Here is a 16,683-nt window from a genome sequence, read left to right on the forward strand (position 1 = left end):
GCGTTTCCGGACACGTGTCTACATAACATATTTTCTTTCTTTGTGTGTGAGGAATGTTTCCTGAAAGTTTGGCCGTACCTTTTTGTAACACCCTGTATATACCTTACACTGTAGGCGTCGTTTAAGAAGGGGGATTTTTAGAAATTGAGGAAGAAGGATTTTTTTTTAAAATACGTTGCTGTTAAGGCAGTTTTAAAGCTAGACCTAAAAAATTGGCATTTAGTTTCTCAGTCAGAAATAAGTAAGTTGTTTCAGCATTTCTGGAAATTTAATCCCTATGAAGGTGAAATACTGAGTTAAAGCTATATATATATATATATATATATATATATATATATATATATATATATATATATATAATTTAAAGCTACATCTATGAAAATTGGTATTTGACTTTCGATTAGAAAATATATATAGTTTCTAACCGTGAAGTCAAATACCAATTTTCATATATGTAGCATTAAAAATGCTGTAATAATCATTACTAATTATTTTCAAAAACTTTGACTCAGTATTTCACCCTCATAGGGATTAAATTTCCCAAAATGCTGAAACAACTTATTTATTTCTGACAGAGAAACTAACTGCCAATTTTCGTAGGTCTAGCCTTAACAGCGACGTATTTAAAAAAAACTTTCATCCCCTATTTCGCAAAATCCTTTCTTAAACTACCCCTACACATTAAGATCAACATATTCCCCAAATTTTAAGTTTTTAAGTTTCTGTCCTTAGCTGTTTGGGCTGGGTGCTGATGAGACAGTCGCTATAGAAGTACACAGACCCACTTTCGGTAAAGCACTTTTTCCTGTAAACGAGAGCCTGCATTTCAGAAGAACGATAAAGAAAGAAACATGAGAAACAACAGAACAGTTGGTACTAATACTGATGTTTTTGTCGTCTTCAGTCCCAAGAGTATTGACCCAGCTCTCTACGCTGGTCTAACCTGTAGAAGCTGCTTCATCTGAGCGTAACTACGTACTATACATCCACTTGAACCTTTGTCTTCGTCTAACATTTTTACCTAGCACGCTTCTCTCCATCGCCAAATTCACAGTTCCTTGACGCCTAAGGATGTCGTATCAACCGAACCTTTCTTTTAGCAAAGTTGGGCCATAATTTCTTTTTTCATTTCCGTACCTCCTCATTAGTCATACCATATGTCAATATAGTCTTCAGCACTCTTCTATGCGAAAACATTTCCAAAGCTTCTACTATCTTGTTTCAACTGTCTGATCACTTTTACCAAAATCCAGACAATTACTTTCTGTAAAGATCTTTTAACTTTTAGTAAGAATAATAACTGCACAAATCCAATGAGTGAATACTATAGGACATGAATAGGAAAAAGACGTGATGCAACAAATGTGAAAGGAAAGAATAAACCTAATTAGCCAATTGCCCATATTATTATTACGGAATGTGACCTTTAAAAGAAACCGTGTTAAGTACAATTGACAAAACTGGTAAGATACAGCAAACTGACTGTACCATCAAAGGGAATAGGCAGTAAGATTATGATAGAAGTATTTTGTTTTCCTTTTCTTCTCACAAGAAATGAATGACAACCCAGTAAAAACTGAATTTACATCCAACACAGTTCAATTACATTTCATACCTGTCAATAAGAGAATTTCTCACATCAAGAATTAGCTCAGTGTTTTGATAGTACATGGAAAAATTAAGGTGCTGTAAATAACTTAGTAATTTTTGGGATACAGTCAAAGGACATGTTAGTACCTGGAGCGGCTATTCTCTAAAACACTTCATTAGCTGGGAAAGCATAAGGTGTTCAATAGGCTTGCCAATTTCTTGCCACTACAAAAGCATGTAAGAGGCTTTTTTTTCTTTTTCTTCAATTATGTCAGGTGTAATTTAAGTCTGAGAATACTTACAAAGCTGTGCGTAAACTTATGCAACATTTCTAATAAATTTTTACCGAGAAATTCCACAGCGTAACCTAGCCAAAACAAAGACGCAAGGCAATGCATCTAAATTAAACAGTGTACGAACGGAAAAATGAGGTGTTACTGTATGTGAATCTCGATGGAAACTGGAGGAAGGCCAGGATGAAACAAGAATGACATATAGAAACGGCCTGGATTTGCTGATGGAAAACTTGAAATTAAGTTGGCTAGAGATCTGAACCCCGCTACTTTGGGAAACAAACTCGTTGTCGTCGTCGGTGCGTCACTTCGCTCCGTTCTGACGTTTTAGACAGGGTAGTATGTTACAAAATAGCATATCCAGACGAGACTGACAGTAAGCTGCAGCCGTCACGGTACGAGAGCAGCCGAGCCGTTAACTAACAACGGACAGGCACCCACTTAAGAGCCGGAAGGCTTAAGCTCTGAGACGGGCCGGAAGAAACTGTTTCCTGCAGAAGACGACCAGCACAAAATAGGAGACAGAGTTCGGAGATTCCGCTTGAGATTGTGTGGGCCGGAAGTCGCTGCGAATCTGGTTCGCTTATCGGAACCGTCCAGTTTAGTGTTTCCCGTCATTGGGTGCACAGAGAAATCTAAAATTCAAAAATGTCTGTTTCCGTGTCACTATTTTAAGTGAGGTGTGAGTGAGTTCATTGTTGAGTTTTACACATACATCAGTCGCAGATGTTACAAGAAAGTAAAGAGCAAGGAACACAGCTAACAGGATAACAAAGGCAGTTGCTTTTAATTTATTAACAGAGAAAATGGTTGAACCTGCGTCAAAACAGGTAAACTTGTTTTTTAAAAAATAAAAAAAACAATGATTGCGGACTGTCTACCACAAAGAGTTCACGTCAGTAATTAAATTATTCGATCTGAGGTACTTCATTTGCCTTTATGAAATCTTCCTTCAAAACTGTGTACATATCTTTGAAACTGTTCGGTGTAATTTCGCTCACTGCTTGCTTGGACAGTACAGTCGAAAATCCAGGAACTTTATAGCCTCTTGTTGTTTTCAGGAATTATGAAGCCACTGCCAGCTTCTGTGAGGTTTAGTTGATTTCCTCATAAAGGCGTTCTGTCTTTTTTCTGAGTTATGAGCTTCAATACGTAACCATGTTTCCGTGTCCACGTTCAAATAATTCTGCGAGTCTTCGGGTTCACCTGCCGCTCGGGCGTAAATTAACATAGAAAAACTTACGTCATTTACGGAGCCTATGTCTGGAGCATTTTGACCGTGATTCGCCCATTTGCCACTTTGCATTTATTTATTGACTTATTTACCTTTTGTAAGACAAGTTACTAACACCGACTGCAGAGCCCTAAACTGAATGTGAAGAATGCACGGTGAGTGTGTCCCTGTTTGCCGCTGGAAGTTAATTCCTATACCGAGTAACGAAAGGTCCGTAGCAAATCGAAACGTGGACGCACGAGATATGCGGCGATTTACTGCATGTGCAAGCATATAGTGGCGTGTGGACCGGCGCCAAGGGGTCCAGGTGGTACTGCTTATTAAGGAATCTTTCTCAGCGACCGTTTGCAGTAGACACTACTCAGGTCACCCAGCGTTAGGATCAAACTACCCGCAGCTGCCAGATCGACAATCACTGACGCAGTATTAGCAATCTTCTATCTCGAATCGCACATAAACAGTATCCCCTCCACTTGATTTATTTTGACTGACATCAAACAGTAGTGGCAGTACTTAGCAACGTGTTACGAACATGAGTGTACTGCACAGCAAACAACAAAACTCCCTGTGATAAATCGAAGTCCGCACGTAGTTACTGGAGGGATTAAGTAGCAGTCTCACCAAGAAGATTGGTGGTTCATATCTCAGTGAAGACTGAAGCCAATTTTTAACAGAATGGGCACTGTCGGGAGAAAGGGGGGAGGGGGTTCATGCATTTGCTTTGACTGGTACGGACTGTCCGCCGCCTGGTGCAAGGAACGCAGAGCCTCGCAGACTGGGTCAACAACCGGAGCTGGACGTAAACGGAGAGCCTCTTTTTATGATTCTGCACGACCAGTCGCAGTGGTGCAGCTGGAAGAGAAATGCTCATTGGAAACCGCAGCGGATAACTCGCGAATGAGACAGTTGCAAAGGCACAGTTCTTATGCCAGCGTGTGACATTCGCCACCATTTCAGGAAAAAAATAGAAAACCAAAACAAAATAACCGAAAGTTTAATTTGCTTTAAGCGGTATATGAAGCTTTCGTCTGCGACCACGTGCGAAGTTCAATGGGGGACTTTTGAATGAGCGACGAATTTGTCCGTCAGTCCTAGCTACAGTTATCTGATGAAGACTCGAGCCAAAAACTGAGAACGTCAGTGATTTAGCAAATTCGGAGCGAAAGGCGCGGGTCAGACCAATATTGTTACAAACAACGGCCTTTCGAAACATCGGATTCGCTGTCACGTGTGGCGTCTGACGCTTCAGCGACGCCAAAGGCCAGCGCTGACGTCTTATTGGGATCTTTGTCAATTGCAACGTCAGTATTGACGGCGCACTGCGTAGTAATGGCAAGTGATAAGGGCAGCAATATGTTTACAATTCCGTACCGCCGTTTGAAGCTCTTCCATGTAAGTATGGATGATTCCCTGGCTGGTGCTACAATAATCTTCACTGGTAAATAGTAATAGATTGACCAAGATAAAGTAAATTTAGTACATTTACTGTAGCGAGAAGGAAGAACATGTGCAAATTTGATAACAGGAAAGCGTTTGTTCCCAGCACTGTCATAGGTTTCCTATGTACGACGGTAATCTCTCAGTGCGTATTTGTATTGGCAAATACCAGTAGCTGTAGAGATCCAGAAATAAAATAAATGCTCAATAGGGGAGGCAGTGGTATAACAATATTCGACCAACACGTTAGTATTAGATACGGACATTTATTTATTTTCTAGTTGAAATGTTTCAACATTGAATTGTTTTTTTCAGCTGAACTTAGACGTCTACTTTGCTGTGGCGATATCAAAAATTTATTTCGGGCATATGCTAGAGAACCTCGACCTACAGCAGTGGTTCACAGACGTAAAACTACAAAATTTAAGTCGGATAATGAACATTCAGCAATAGCTTGCACCTGGTAACAGATGTTTTCCGCTTATGTAATGTATTGTTTCATTGTCGGAATGATAAAATCGTGCTGAATACGAAAAATGAATTAAGAAATATAAAAAAGGTGTTTGGTTGCAAGGAAGAACGCTCGTAAATTTGCCACCTGTACGCAGAGGAAAGTTCAATTTATTCCTAGTATACGGGTAAGCTGAAGCGTGTATGTGATACAGAGCCCATAGGAAACAATTCTCCAGTTTATAAAGGAATGGTGCGTTATTGGAAGGTAGATTAGTGTTTAATTTGAAGACTACAACGATGTCATCCTTAAAGACAGAGCATAGAATACAGAAAAATCTTATAGTATTAGGTTACAAGATTAGTGGTGTGTGCTGGTCACATCTTAGAACTATTTAGGCTTCATACTAGCAACCAAATCTCCAGAGGGCAGACAATCGGATCGGTACTGAACGTACAAATGTACGACATGGGTTTGCTACTTTCAAGTAAACGAAGAGAAAGCAGCCTGCCAATAGAACATTGCTATGGACTCCGAACAGTCCTTTCATGTGTCAGGAAGCTGCTGTCCCATGTAACGGCAGCAAATGTGCTGAAGTACAAAGAATGGCAAGAGAAGGACTAGAACTCGCGACCCTTGGCACGACGAACTAACGCCCTACCAACCTCCCTACAGAGCTCCATATGACAGCCACTCAGAGTTACGCTCTTCCTGTGCTCCGTAGCTCACGTGTTACCTATTACTTACAGTTTACGCACGTTCTCCTGGACGACAGCACATAACACGAACTATATCGTAGATTTGGGTGACGTTATGTCGACATACATCGTTTGGCACCTATCTGTCTGACTAACATCTGCAGATTTGGGTGTAAGATGCGACATGGAATCATTGTTAGGAAACCAGTGTTAGGCAAGGCAAATGAAAGACTTAAATTTACTTGGACGGTTCTGGGGAAAGTGCAATGCAGTTGTAAAGGAAATAGCATACAAGACATTAGGACGACAAATTCTAGAATATTGTTTCAACGTTTTGATCTCTGATCAGTTTGGTATGACACCAGAAATGGAACAAATTCAGAGACGCTCTAGTGGGATCGTGAATGGACGGCATAGCCCTTAGTGAAGTTTAACATGAAAAGGCGGGGAACGTAAATGGGAATTGTTCGACGACGTAGATATCGCGAAACCAAGTTCGATAAAGTGCGGCAATATCGTTGCTACCATGGTGTATCTCGTGTACGGGTCATAACAGACAGAGAAATTAGGACACGTAGAGCGCATGTAACTCGTTTTTTCCCATTGCTCAGCACGCAAAAGGAACAGGGCGAAAAATTCCTGGTGTTGGTACGATTTACCCTCTGCTATGCATCTTGCGGATGCGGATGCGTTTCAAATTTCATGTTACACGCTTCTAGAGGGGACTTCGTGGAGCAAGCGTTACACAGGAACCCACGTCCGGGAAAGACGTCCAACGACGCTACAGAGCGACGAAGTTATAGGCGACGGCGCCTGTAAATGTATGTATATACACAGGGTGTTTCCTCGATGATGTTATAATCTTTCTGGAACTATGGAGAAGGATGTATCCATTTGAGGTAATGGTCCCTGTGCCCGAAACGAAAGACTCGAAAGTTATAAGCGAAATCCGTTCTGATACATCTGACAGTGGAATACATGCACTGGTACTGTTGTTGCTAAGATTGTAGGGTAGGCAACTTTCAGAGGTGGTACAAAAAAAAAAAAAAAAAAAAAAAAAAAAAAAAAAAAAAAAAAAAAAACGAGAAAGTGTCTAGGAAACTTGGACTCTAAAATGCATCCCCGAGGAGCTTTAAGCACTTGTTCAGTAGAGGAGATGTGTTCCACAGTAGCGATGATTAACAAGTGCTCATAGCTTCATGGGGATGCTTTTAGAGCCCACGGTTACTACACATTTTTTCTTGTTTTGATCCATACCACCACTTCTGAAAATTGCCTACCCTACATTTTTAGCAACGACAGTATAACGGTACATGTATTCCGCTGTCAGAGGTATCGCTTGTAACTTCAAACTCGTTCGTTTCCGAACCAGGGACCCTAACTTCGAATTGCTGTATTTATCCTTTTCATCATCCTAGACAGTTTGTGTCATCATTTCGGAATCACCCTATATTTATACGGACATTTACATGCGCGGCTCCTATACGTTTGGTGCTCTATAGCGTCATTGGACTTCGTTTCCGGACATAAGGTCCTACGCAAAATGTTTAAGTCCTCTCTACAACCTCTGTAAGTGTGTAACATGAACTGTGTAACACAGTGTATATGGGAACAATAATTGAGCAAGAAATCGGCATTGGCCTTGTCTAATCTGCACCACCTCCTTAATTCTAATTCAGCGCCTTGACCATTATTACAATAGAACGGTTGAAACACATAACTCGGTCCCTTACCGACGTTCAAAATGGCTATGAGTACTATGCGACTCAACTTCTGAGGTCATCAGTCGCCTAGAACTTAGAACTAATTAAACCTAACTAACCTAAGGACATCACACACATCGACGCCCGAGGCAGGATTCGAACCTGCGACCGTAGCGGTCGCTCGGTTCCAGACTGAAGCGCCTAGAACCGCACGGCCACTCCGGCCGGCCCCTTACCGACGTATTACGCCTGTTAGACACTGGTGAAGTATTACAGTGGGTAGCCCTATTCAGAAGAGTACGCATAGAATTTTAAGACACCATCGCCATGGCTGACTGGGAGTTAGTAAGGCAGCAGAGATCCTACCGTCGTGGTAATAGAAGCCGTCGGCGACGGCTACGGAAGCCAACAGCATCGCCGCGAAGAGGGCCAGCAGCTGCGGCAGCGCCGCGCGGCCAGAAGCGGAGTCCATCCTGGGAGGCGGTGTCTGCAGCGCCCTGCTCAGCCCGCCGATCAGCAAGCAATGCGCGCCGCGCCGCCGGACGCACTTTTCATACCCCCGCGTTGCGTCAGCCGGCGCGCCATTGGCCACCGCGGGGCAATTTTCTGCCCCCTCCGCTTCCTTCCCTTCCCTGCCCGAGCTAGGAAACGGGGACCCCGACCCGGGACGCTGCTGTTTGCAAACACTTGCTCCGTAAGCCCCCCTCCTACCATCTCCGTGGAGAGGCGTCTCGAAGAGAAATGAGGGAGGGGGGGGCGGGGGGGGGGGGGGGATCGTGACACTAGGGGAAAAAAATAAAATATTAGAACTCTCACTTTGATTGGCAACAACTTGCACCAGTATTAACCATTCCGTTCCAGAACGCCTCGCTCGTGCCCGGAAAAACCCATTCCACCAAGTGGCTACAAAAAGCGTGCTTCCTATGGAATTTTATACTAACAAGACAATGAAGACTGCAGTTGCATCACTCTTTCACCAGTGGAACGCTTTTCAAGTCAATGGTCCTTAAGGTAGGAATGAATTTAACTAGAATATTTAACACACACACACACACACACACACACACACACACACACACACACACACACACACACACGACCACGCTCGCCTTTATTATACTCTCACAACCAGCCAATATTTAATGGATTATAAATGTACGACACGTATTGTAAAAGGGAAAGACGAGAAGGATATAACGTCCCGCCGACGACATGATCATCAGAGGCCGAGAGGGAACTCGGCTTCGGGTAGGATAAGGATGGAATTCGGCCGGGTCCTTTTCAATGGAATCATCCTTCACAAGTGACGTGTTATCTTTTGTTTAGGCAAACTTCGCCGTCTTTTAACTGGAGTAAGTTTTACGTTGCGTATATTAATATATGTTTTATTATCTGAACACAATAAGTCATACTAGCTGAGAAAGCCGGCATTGCCTGGGCGAGAATATATGGCGTGGGCGAAGGCATAGTACCATTCTACATATGAGATGCATGCAGACGTATATCGCATTAATGGTATTTTGAATGCAGTTATTTTTTTTAGTAACGTAACTTGCGCCATACAAATTATCTGCGTTGCGAATTCACATCAGAGTCTGTGAACACAGTTTTACGCTTCGGCATCCTGTCTGGAAACAATAATACTATATCATCCACAGTGACAGAAGCACGCTAACGGTTATACTCACGGAAATTGATGCAAAAGAAGAATAATCGAAGTGACTGACCAAAACGCGCTGAATTATGGAAAAGGTTAGACTCACGAAAAATAAGAGAAATGTTTATCCAAAATCACCATAGTTTACCGTTTGAATATTCATTTGTTAGTTACGAGTATTTTTATCTTTGAGTCTATCTGACTTTTTCTATGTATCTCTTGATCGCCGGTAAAGCTTACTGACGAAAGCGCGCTAATCTCTTTGATATTATACGTCATTATTAAAGACTGAACGATGAAACCGCGCAAACATCATATTATGTCTGACGAAAGGAACAATAAACGTATTTTTACATGTACCTTAAAATTCGTAAGGCACGGTGTATGCAACTTTTCCGAAGAGTACTTGATGCTCCATATTTAGCGGATTTTTGCTTGTCGTACTCACCAACTGCCACCCACCGCGACCAAATTCCCTTATTAACAGCATGAGACCTTCGCCTTTCTACCACCACAAACAGTAATGAGTGGCAGTGGAGAGATGTCTGTGAGTACGGACACACACAAGCCATATATCTCCTGAACTGACGCCTCAAGAAGTCCGAGAATGTTTTATAGAACTTACCTGATCTAAGATCATGCAGTCATAGGGGTTGTGACGTAATTATGGCTTATAACGCTAAGTTCATGGCGTCCTCGTAACCATTTATGAACACACAGGACGCAGCGGTAACAGGCCGGACAGGATACTTAGCATGTAGTAAGTGTGGGGCAGGTTTTCGCATACGTCCCGGAATTATATGCGATTTTTTAAAGTACAACAAACTATTTAATACGAACATAAATAGAACTGAATCTTACATCATCAATACGTGATATCTAAAAAAACACGCAATACAACTCTTTTTATTGAATTTCCTCTATTGAATTTGTCGTCTATCAGCGGTAAAATCATTTGAAAGGAGAGCCCTGGGAGGTTCGCCTCGCTACACACTGGCTGCTGTTCTTAAAAATTATAATGCTACGCTTTGACCGCGCACACAAACACTACGACATTCAAGCTAAACCGTTACTGTGGACTTCACGCAAAATTTCATGTGAATACCTACTTTCAACTATCAGACGAATCAAGACACTAAAATATCACTGCAAAGATCCACGCCCAGAACAATTCGCAACTAAAATTGTCCATTTAACAACTTCCTTATGGGTTTGGCCATGGAGGGGACGACCCGTTGTAGTATGATGTGTTAATATCAGGAATCTTTTATCTTTAGATGTAGATACATTCGTTCTTGCACTTTCTTCAGTAGCAAGTGCAAATATGAATGTTCATGTTACCATTTGTCTTTGTCTATAATCAGATTGGTTTGATTGAGCCTTTGCAGACTTCAACAGTCAGAACTCTTCTAAAAGGGGATGCTAATGTGTATCTGTGTTTGTCCAAAAATATTTATATTAACTTTAGCATGAAGTTTAGCACGTCTACAGTGACGTTTCACTTACATATTGTGATTTTGATACGTCCCATCATCACATCATCCAGAACACCAATCTACATGCTGCAGAAGTATAAAGTATCGAAACCGTATAAGAATACCAGCTTGTTGGTTGCTACCGATTCTTCCTGGGAGCCCGCAAAGCTCACAGTTTTCTCCATTTTTTTCATCGCAATTTGAGGTACAGATGTTGCTCCCGACTAGACAGGCTGATAATGACTGGGACAACACTTCAGTTTTTTGCTACGTCCTGTCAAAGGCCATTTAGAGAAGATTTATTATTTCTTGAAGTGAGTCGTCTTTTTTTTTTCAGTGCTGATGAACAAAATCTCAATAACCTTTACTTGTGCAATGTATCCTAACAACAAATTAAACTGTTAGGAAGTCACTCTACGTCCTTGGCTTATAACACACGCTGCTTTACTCAGAAAATTGAATGTATGGCGACTTATAATGTGGCTTTTTCCATGGATGAGAGGGAGGTGGGTGAAATACGCTGGCAATATAGAATGCGGCTTTATTAACTTGTTGAAAATTCTATATGAAACGGCTGTGTGGTTAACATTTGAGAGCTCTTAGAAAGAAGGCTGAAGTTATAAGATTAATTACGTCTGCAGTGAAAACCTCAGCCTTTTGCAGAAAGAGTGTCAGAGTGAAGGGAAGAAATTATTTAAATGTGATGGCCAGGATTCGCTCTGAGCTGCGTTGTGCTACATTTATGTCGCAACTGAAACTACGCTGTGCCGTGATCATCATCTTCCTCCTCCTCCTCCTCCTCCTCCTCCTTCCCCCCTTCCTCTCCCCCATCCTCCCACCCACTTCTGAGATGTTTTGAGGAATATTTGATCATAAACTTTGTCGAGTGTTAGATTACTATTTCTGTTTTCAACAGCTACCGACACATAATTAGGAAGGCCTTGTTCCATAAAAAATAAACATGGCAGTTTTAATATTTCAGAAGATTAAAATACTAACCACGTAACAAACCACTCACAGGTTTACTTGCAGTCACAGGTTTACTTGCAGTCACCTACAGGAACTACTGTTTTCGTATCTTCAAGCATTTATGACATATTGAGAGGGAGCAGCCTGTATATATAAATTTTTTTTTCGGAAAGAAGAACAATCTCATTATTGTCTACGGGAAAAGAAATGTAGGTACACTGAAGCATTCGTTCACAGCAGTACCAATTAACTTCGGGACTCAGTCACATCGACTGATTACGAAACTGACTAGAACCAGGATTGGTGTCACGTGAGGATATTGGAAACTGTTTACGAAAAGGTACTGCGCACAGACTGCCTACTTTTTGACTTTCTCAACATGGATACTGATACATTAGTCGTAACGATGTATCGTCTTTCCTGCCCCTTTGCAAAAAAGAGCGTCTGATGTCTGTCTGCAGAATCACGTCTTCAGGATGCTCTGCAGTTCCACATATGGATGAATCATTCGACTTCAGGTCACTGTGAACAATAAATGGGACTGGATACGTCAAGACAATGCGTAGGCTACAGAGTGTAATTCACAACAAACTAGGAGGTATGCCGTCGTTAGATGATATTACGCTTCAAGACAATGCTCGACTGCATGCTGCTGCATCAACTAAAGCCTCGGATATTCGAACGAGAAATGAATCGCCCAGTGTAGCAGTATGTCACGTTTTCCAAAGGTGATAAACTGAGTGTACATAATGTTTACTGAAATGAGGAACTTTAGGCATATGGCTTGGATATGCAGCAATCATTTTGCACAGAGTGTAGGAAAGCTGACGGTTACGACAAATCGTGGGGCACGAAAATCCGAACCCGAGTATAGACTGCTCGCCATTTACGCACGATTGTTGCTCGTCGCGAGCAGATTCAACAACAAATAGATAAACATGTAATAATTAGATACTACCGAAACAGCAAATAAGATAATGCGAAAGTCTGTATTAACAGAATTGAGCCTGTTTTTTTACGTTACGTTAGGCACTGAAACTGACCTTGGGCTTCAATGAACTTTAGCGGGCGCCCGAGTAAGTTAATATACACCATGCGCAACTCTGCCGCATCAGTTCTCAGAATTGTCGAAGTCATCTAACATTATCGAGTTATTTGCGTACACTTTTCCGTTCAGACTGCCCCACAGATAAAAGTCACAAATGGTTAGGTGCATCGAACGCGGCGGCCAGTCCTATGCTGATACTCCCTTGCTGTGAGTATTTAATGAATTCGTGGAACTAACTATAGTGAAGTGTGGCACATAGCCCATCCTGTTGAACGACAGCACACGGACGTTGATGAGTGGTCAACTGTGCGTAAAATTCCTGAACGATTGTTATATACACAGCAGTGTTTACTGTTGTTTCAGAAACTGTTAAGACCTGCAATCCGACTTGCTGACACGGCACGCCACAATTATTATTTTTTTTTTTCTTTTTGCTTCTCAGCCCGCATCTCGTGGTCGTGCGGTAGCGTTCTCGCTTCCCACGCCCGGGTTCCCGGGTTCGATTCCCGGCGGGGTCAGGGATTTTCTCTGCCTCGTGATGGCTGGGTGTTGTGTGATGTCCTTAGGTTAGTTAGGTTTAAGTAGTTCTAAGTTCTAGGGGACTGATGACCACAGATGTTAAGTCCCATAGTGCTCAGAGCCATTTGAACCATTTTTTTTTTTGCTTCTCGTTAATCACATTCGTTGAGCAGTATCTGGTGTTCTGGGAGTTCACATGCAGGCTTCATCACTTATGAAATACTGCAGCGGATCCAACATTCCACACACTGTTGTTTCACGTATCCACGTGCAGTAATGCACACGTTTTGCATCATCTTTCTCCTTCAGTTCTTCGACACATGTCATTTTTAGAGCTTCGTCCCCATATGGTGTAGAACACGTTGACAGGACCTGCGTGATGCGTTCACTTGTGACAGTTTGTGTGTCGGCTTCTTTGGAATCTGGAACATTTGTGCCCGAATATCTGCGATCACATCAGAAGTATGAACGGACGGGCTCAATTCGTTTTTGCGTTTGCAACTGACCCTATAGTGCACCACTTCGTCACCTAATCCTGTATACCGTTCCCTTAAATGAACGGGTGGAAACGCACGCCTCCACTATCATCATCATCATCATCATCATCATTATTATTATTATTCTTTCTTGAAAAAGATGCGTGTCACCGAGACATTTACTTCACACGTCTTAACAAATTCGCAATGCGTTACATACGGACAATAGAAAACGTAGTCGCAAGAGCTTATATATATATATATATATATATATATATATATATATATATATATATATATATATATATATATATTATTCCCTTTCGGATATTTGTGCGTAATCCCTTCGAATGTTAAAACTTTTATTAATTTCCAGCTATACAGGAAGCTGAAAAAATGTCCCTGTATAGAGGGGTAACATTAGATACCGGAATTAAATGGACCATCAAATAAATGTCTTTAGCGCAATGACAAATGAAATTATTTAGTGCCGGAATTCTCAGACGGTGCAACGTGTTCGAATAGAATTTCTTATGCTCCTCGAATTCAGTTTCAACCGAGGAGGGGGTGGGGGGGGGGGGAGGAGGAGGAGGAGGAGGAGGAGGAGAAGATTAGTGTTTAACGTCCCGTCGACAACGAGGTCATTAAAGACGGAGCACAATCACGGGTTAGAGAAGTAAATCGGCCGTGCCCTTTCAAAGGAACCATTCCGGCAATTGCCAGAAGCGACGTAGGGAAATCACAAAAAACCTGAATCAGGCTGGCCGGAAGTGGATTTGAGCCGTCTTCCTCCCGAATGCGAGTCAGTTTTAACCGAAAGAGGGTAAAAACTCACCTGAGTGTTGTAAACAGTCGGTAATCAGTAACAGTCTATTGCAGAGACAGTGGAAGTAAGGAAAAGAATACTAGGATTTAACGCTCCGTCGACGATGAATTCGTTAGTGGCGGAGCGCAAGGTCGGAGTGGCGAAGGATAGAGAAGGAACCGGCCATATTCTGCTCTAATGGGCCATCCCGAAACTTGTCTTGCGCGATTTAAGGAGACAAAAGGCAACGCAGATCTAAATATGCTGAAGAGGGTTCGAAACCTGGGCTTCACGAATCCGAGTCCAGGTTACTCCCATTCATCTTTGCATGTGTATTGATGCACTGAAAATATCTGCACAACAGTGCCAATGTCACGGCATGCCACGGAGGTCTCGTTCCGTCCACTGACTACACTCGCTGTTAACAACGGTTACGTCAACTTAATGTTTAACTTTCAAACTTGCCTTCATTGATGTTCGGCTCTGTCTAGGGTTTGTTTTCTCCGGCAGTGTTGAATGTACGTTAACAATGATACACAGCAACAGGGATAGTACGTCACAGTACTTTTTCATCTGAGGATTGTTGTATTACATTTTTTTGTGTTGTACGTTTTGATGATAGCATATTCCAAGTTTTTTCTCATTGTTGCGCGGCTATTTTCATAGAAAAGAACGTAAACGGAGTAAAAAATCGACACAGTCTTGTATTGTTACCGTGTAATGGGCCACCGGGGACCACGAGTCTCTCATAGCGAAGCACTCTTAAGTTTTGTGGGGAGTTCGGGTTCATCATGTAGAATGTAATACTTCCGCATGGTCTCCACCGCTGATTTTGCGTCTTCGATAATTGTGTCAGAACGACGGAAAAAGAAACATCATCTTGGACGGTCTACGATGAATGTAATTCATCCACGGAGAAAAGCGCTTACATAACACTGGTCAGGATTGTTCTTGAGTATTGATCTTCTGTTTTGGATGCTTACCAAGATGTAATTAGCGGGAGAGAGAGGGAGAGTTCTGTGAAGATCGAAGGCTTTGTCGTACTTGCTTACGGCAGGAGGACCTCAGAAACTGCATACTCTTAAAATACCTAGGGTGAACAGTCAGATCGGTGAAGAGACGCAGTACTTCCTCCTCCCTCCCCCCTCCTCGCCCTCCTCCCCAATACGCATTTTGCTTCACGGCCAAGACGATAAAATTACGGTTTATAGGGGTGCACACTGATTGTTGTTTTTCTGGTGCACAATCCACGAAACAAACAAGCGGCAGAGGGAGTGAGGAAAGGGACAATGATGCAAGCACACAATGTTCTCATTCGCCTTGTTCCACACAGTGGACTGTGAAGTACAGATGTAGAAACTTAAGGCAGAATGCACGTGTGGCATTTTGAACGAAGTTTATAATTACGAAACTTAGACGTACTCAACCTGATTTCGGAGAACCAGGAAGAGAACTGGCGAGAGTTGTCTTAGTGTCTGAAGTTAGCCAGCCTTGAATGAAACCACGAAGCAGTCTGCCAAGTTTCAAGCCCTAGTGCTATTCTCACTCCTTGTCTGCGGGAGAGGATCGCGTAATCAGTGAGGTGAAATTCCCATTCCTAGAAGCATCTGTTGCGACGGTTTCATGCAATGTAACTTCAGGCCATCGTCTGCTATTGCCAGCCCTATGCTTTTGTGCAATCCAGAACTTAAGACCTTCTAATCATCATTTTTAATCTCTCATAATACTGTGTTATTTCACTGTTCACGGTTTTAGTTCACTGAAAGGTTTAGTAAGCTCTTGCCATAACTAACAGTGTGCGTAAAATATTGTGTAACGTTACTTTAAAAACGGAAGGTTTATACTTGACTATATGGCGTTCACAGGATGTGTCCATTTTGAGAATACTGTGCTGGGGGTCTTGTTGCAGTATTCGCCAAATACTTAAATCTTACACTCCTAGAGAATTTGCTAGAATTTGGAAATATCAGCGATCGGGAAAAATAGCAGGCCATCCACAGAGGACATTGCGCATTGAAGCCGATACAGGGTATAAGAAAATGGTATGGCCCAACTTTCAGGAAAAATTCCTCAAACCTCAGGCATAAAATGGACATGGGTCGGGAAACGCTTTATTTCGATGTTTGAGCTCATTTTCTACATCTCTTCATATTCACGTTAATCAAGAGAAACATACAAACAGAACGTTCCAGCATTACAGGAAACGCTTTCTTACGTGAAATGTTCGAAATACACTTCTATTTACGTTTGGTTAGAATGTACACTAAGCTATAATTCTTAGGTTCACCGCTGGAGTTTGTTTAAATGGAACCAAGGTAATGTTGACAT

The 16,683-nt window shown here is 42.1% G+C and overlaps 1 protein-coding gene across 5 annotated transcripts in view; it reads right to left on the bottom strand.

The window, feature by feature from the left end:
- The window catches only part of LOC126260245 (very low-density lipoprotein receptor), a 615,695-nt gene that overhangs the window by 56,776 nt on the left and 542,236 nt on the right, over positions 1-16,683 (bottom strand). For 2 of the 5 annotated variants that reach the window (XM_049957560.1, XM_049957562.1), the window contains exon 1: positions 7,773-7,915. The exons of the other annotated variants lie outside the window; for them this stretch is intronic. In XM_049957560.1, the coding sequence (XP_049813517.1) occupies positions 7,773-7,878 (106 nt within the window). In that variant the 5' untranslated portion in view covers positions 7,879-7,915. Of the gene's footprint in view, positions 1-7,772; positions 7,916-16,683 lie in introns of those variants that run through there. 5 annotated transcript variants of the gene reach the window in all.

The sequence above is a fragment of the Schistocerca nitens genome, chromosome 5 (genome assembly GCF_023898315.1).
Source record: "Schistocerca nitens isolate TAMUIC-IGC-003100 chromosome 5, iqSchNite1.1, whole genome shotgun sequence".
Lineage (NCBI taxonomy): Eukaryota > Metazoa > Arthropoda > Insecta > Orthoptera > Acrididae > Schistocerca > Schistocerca nitens.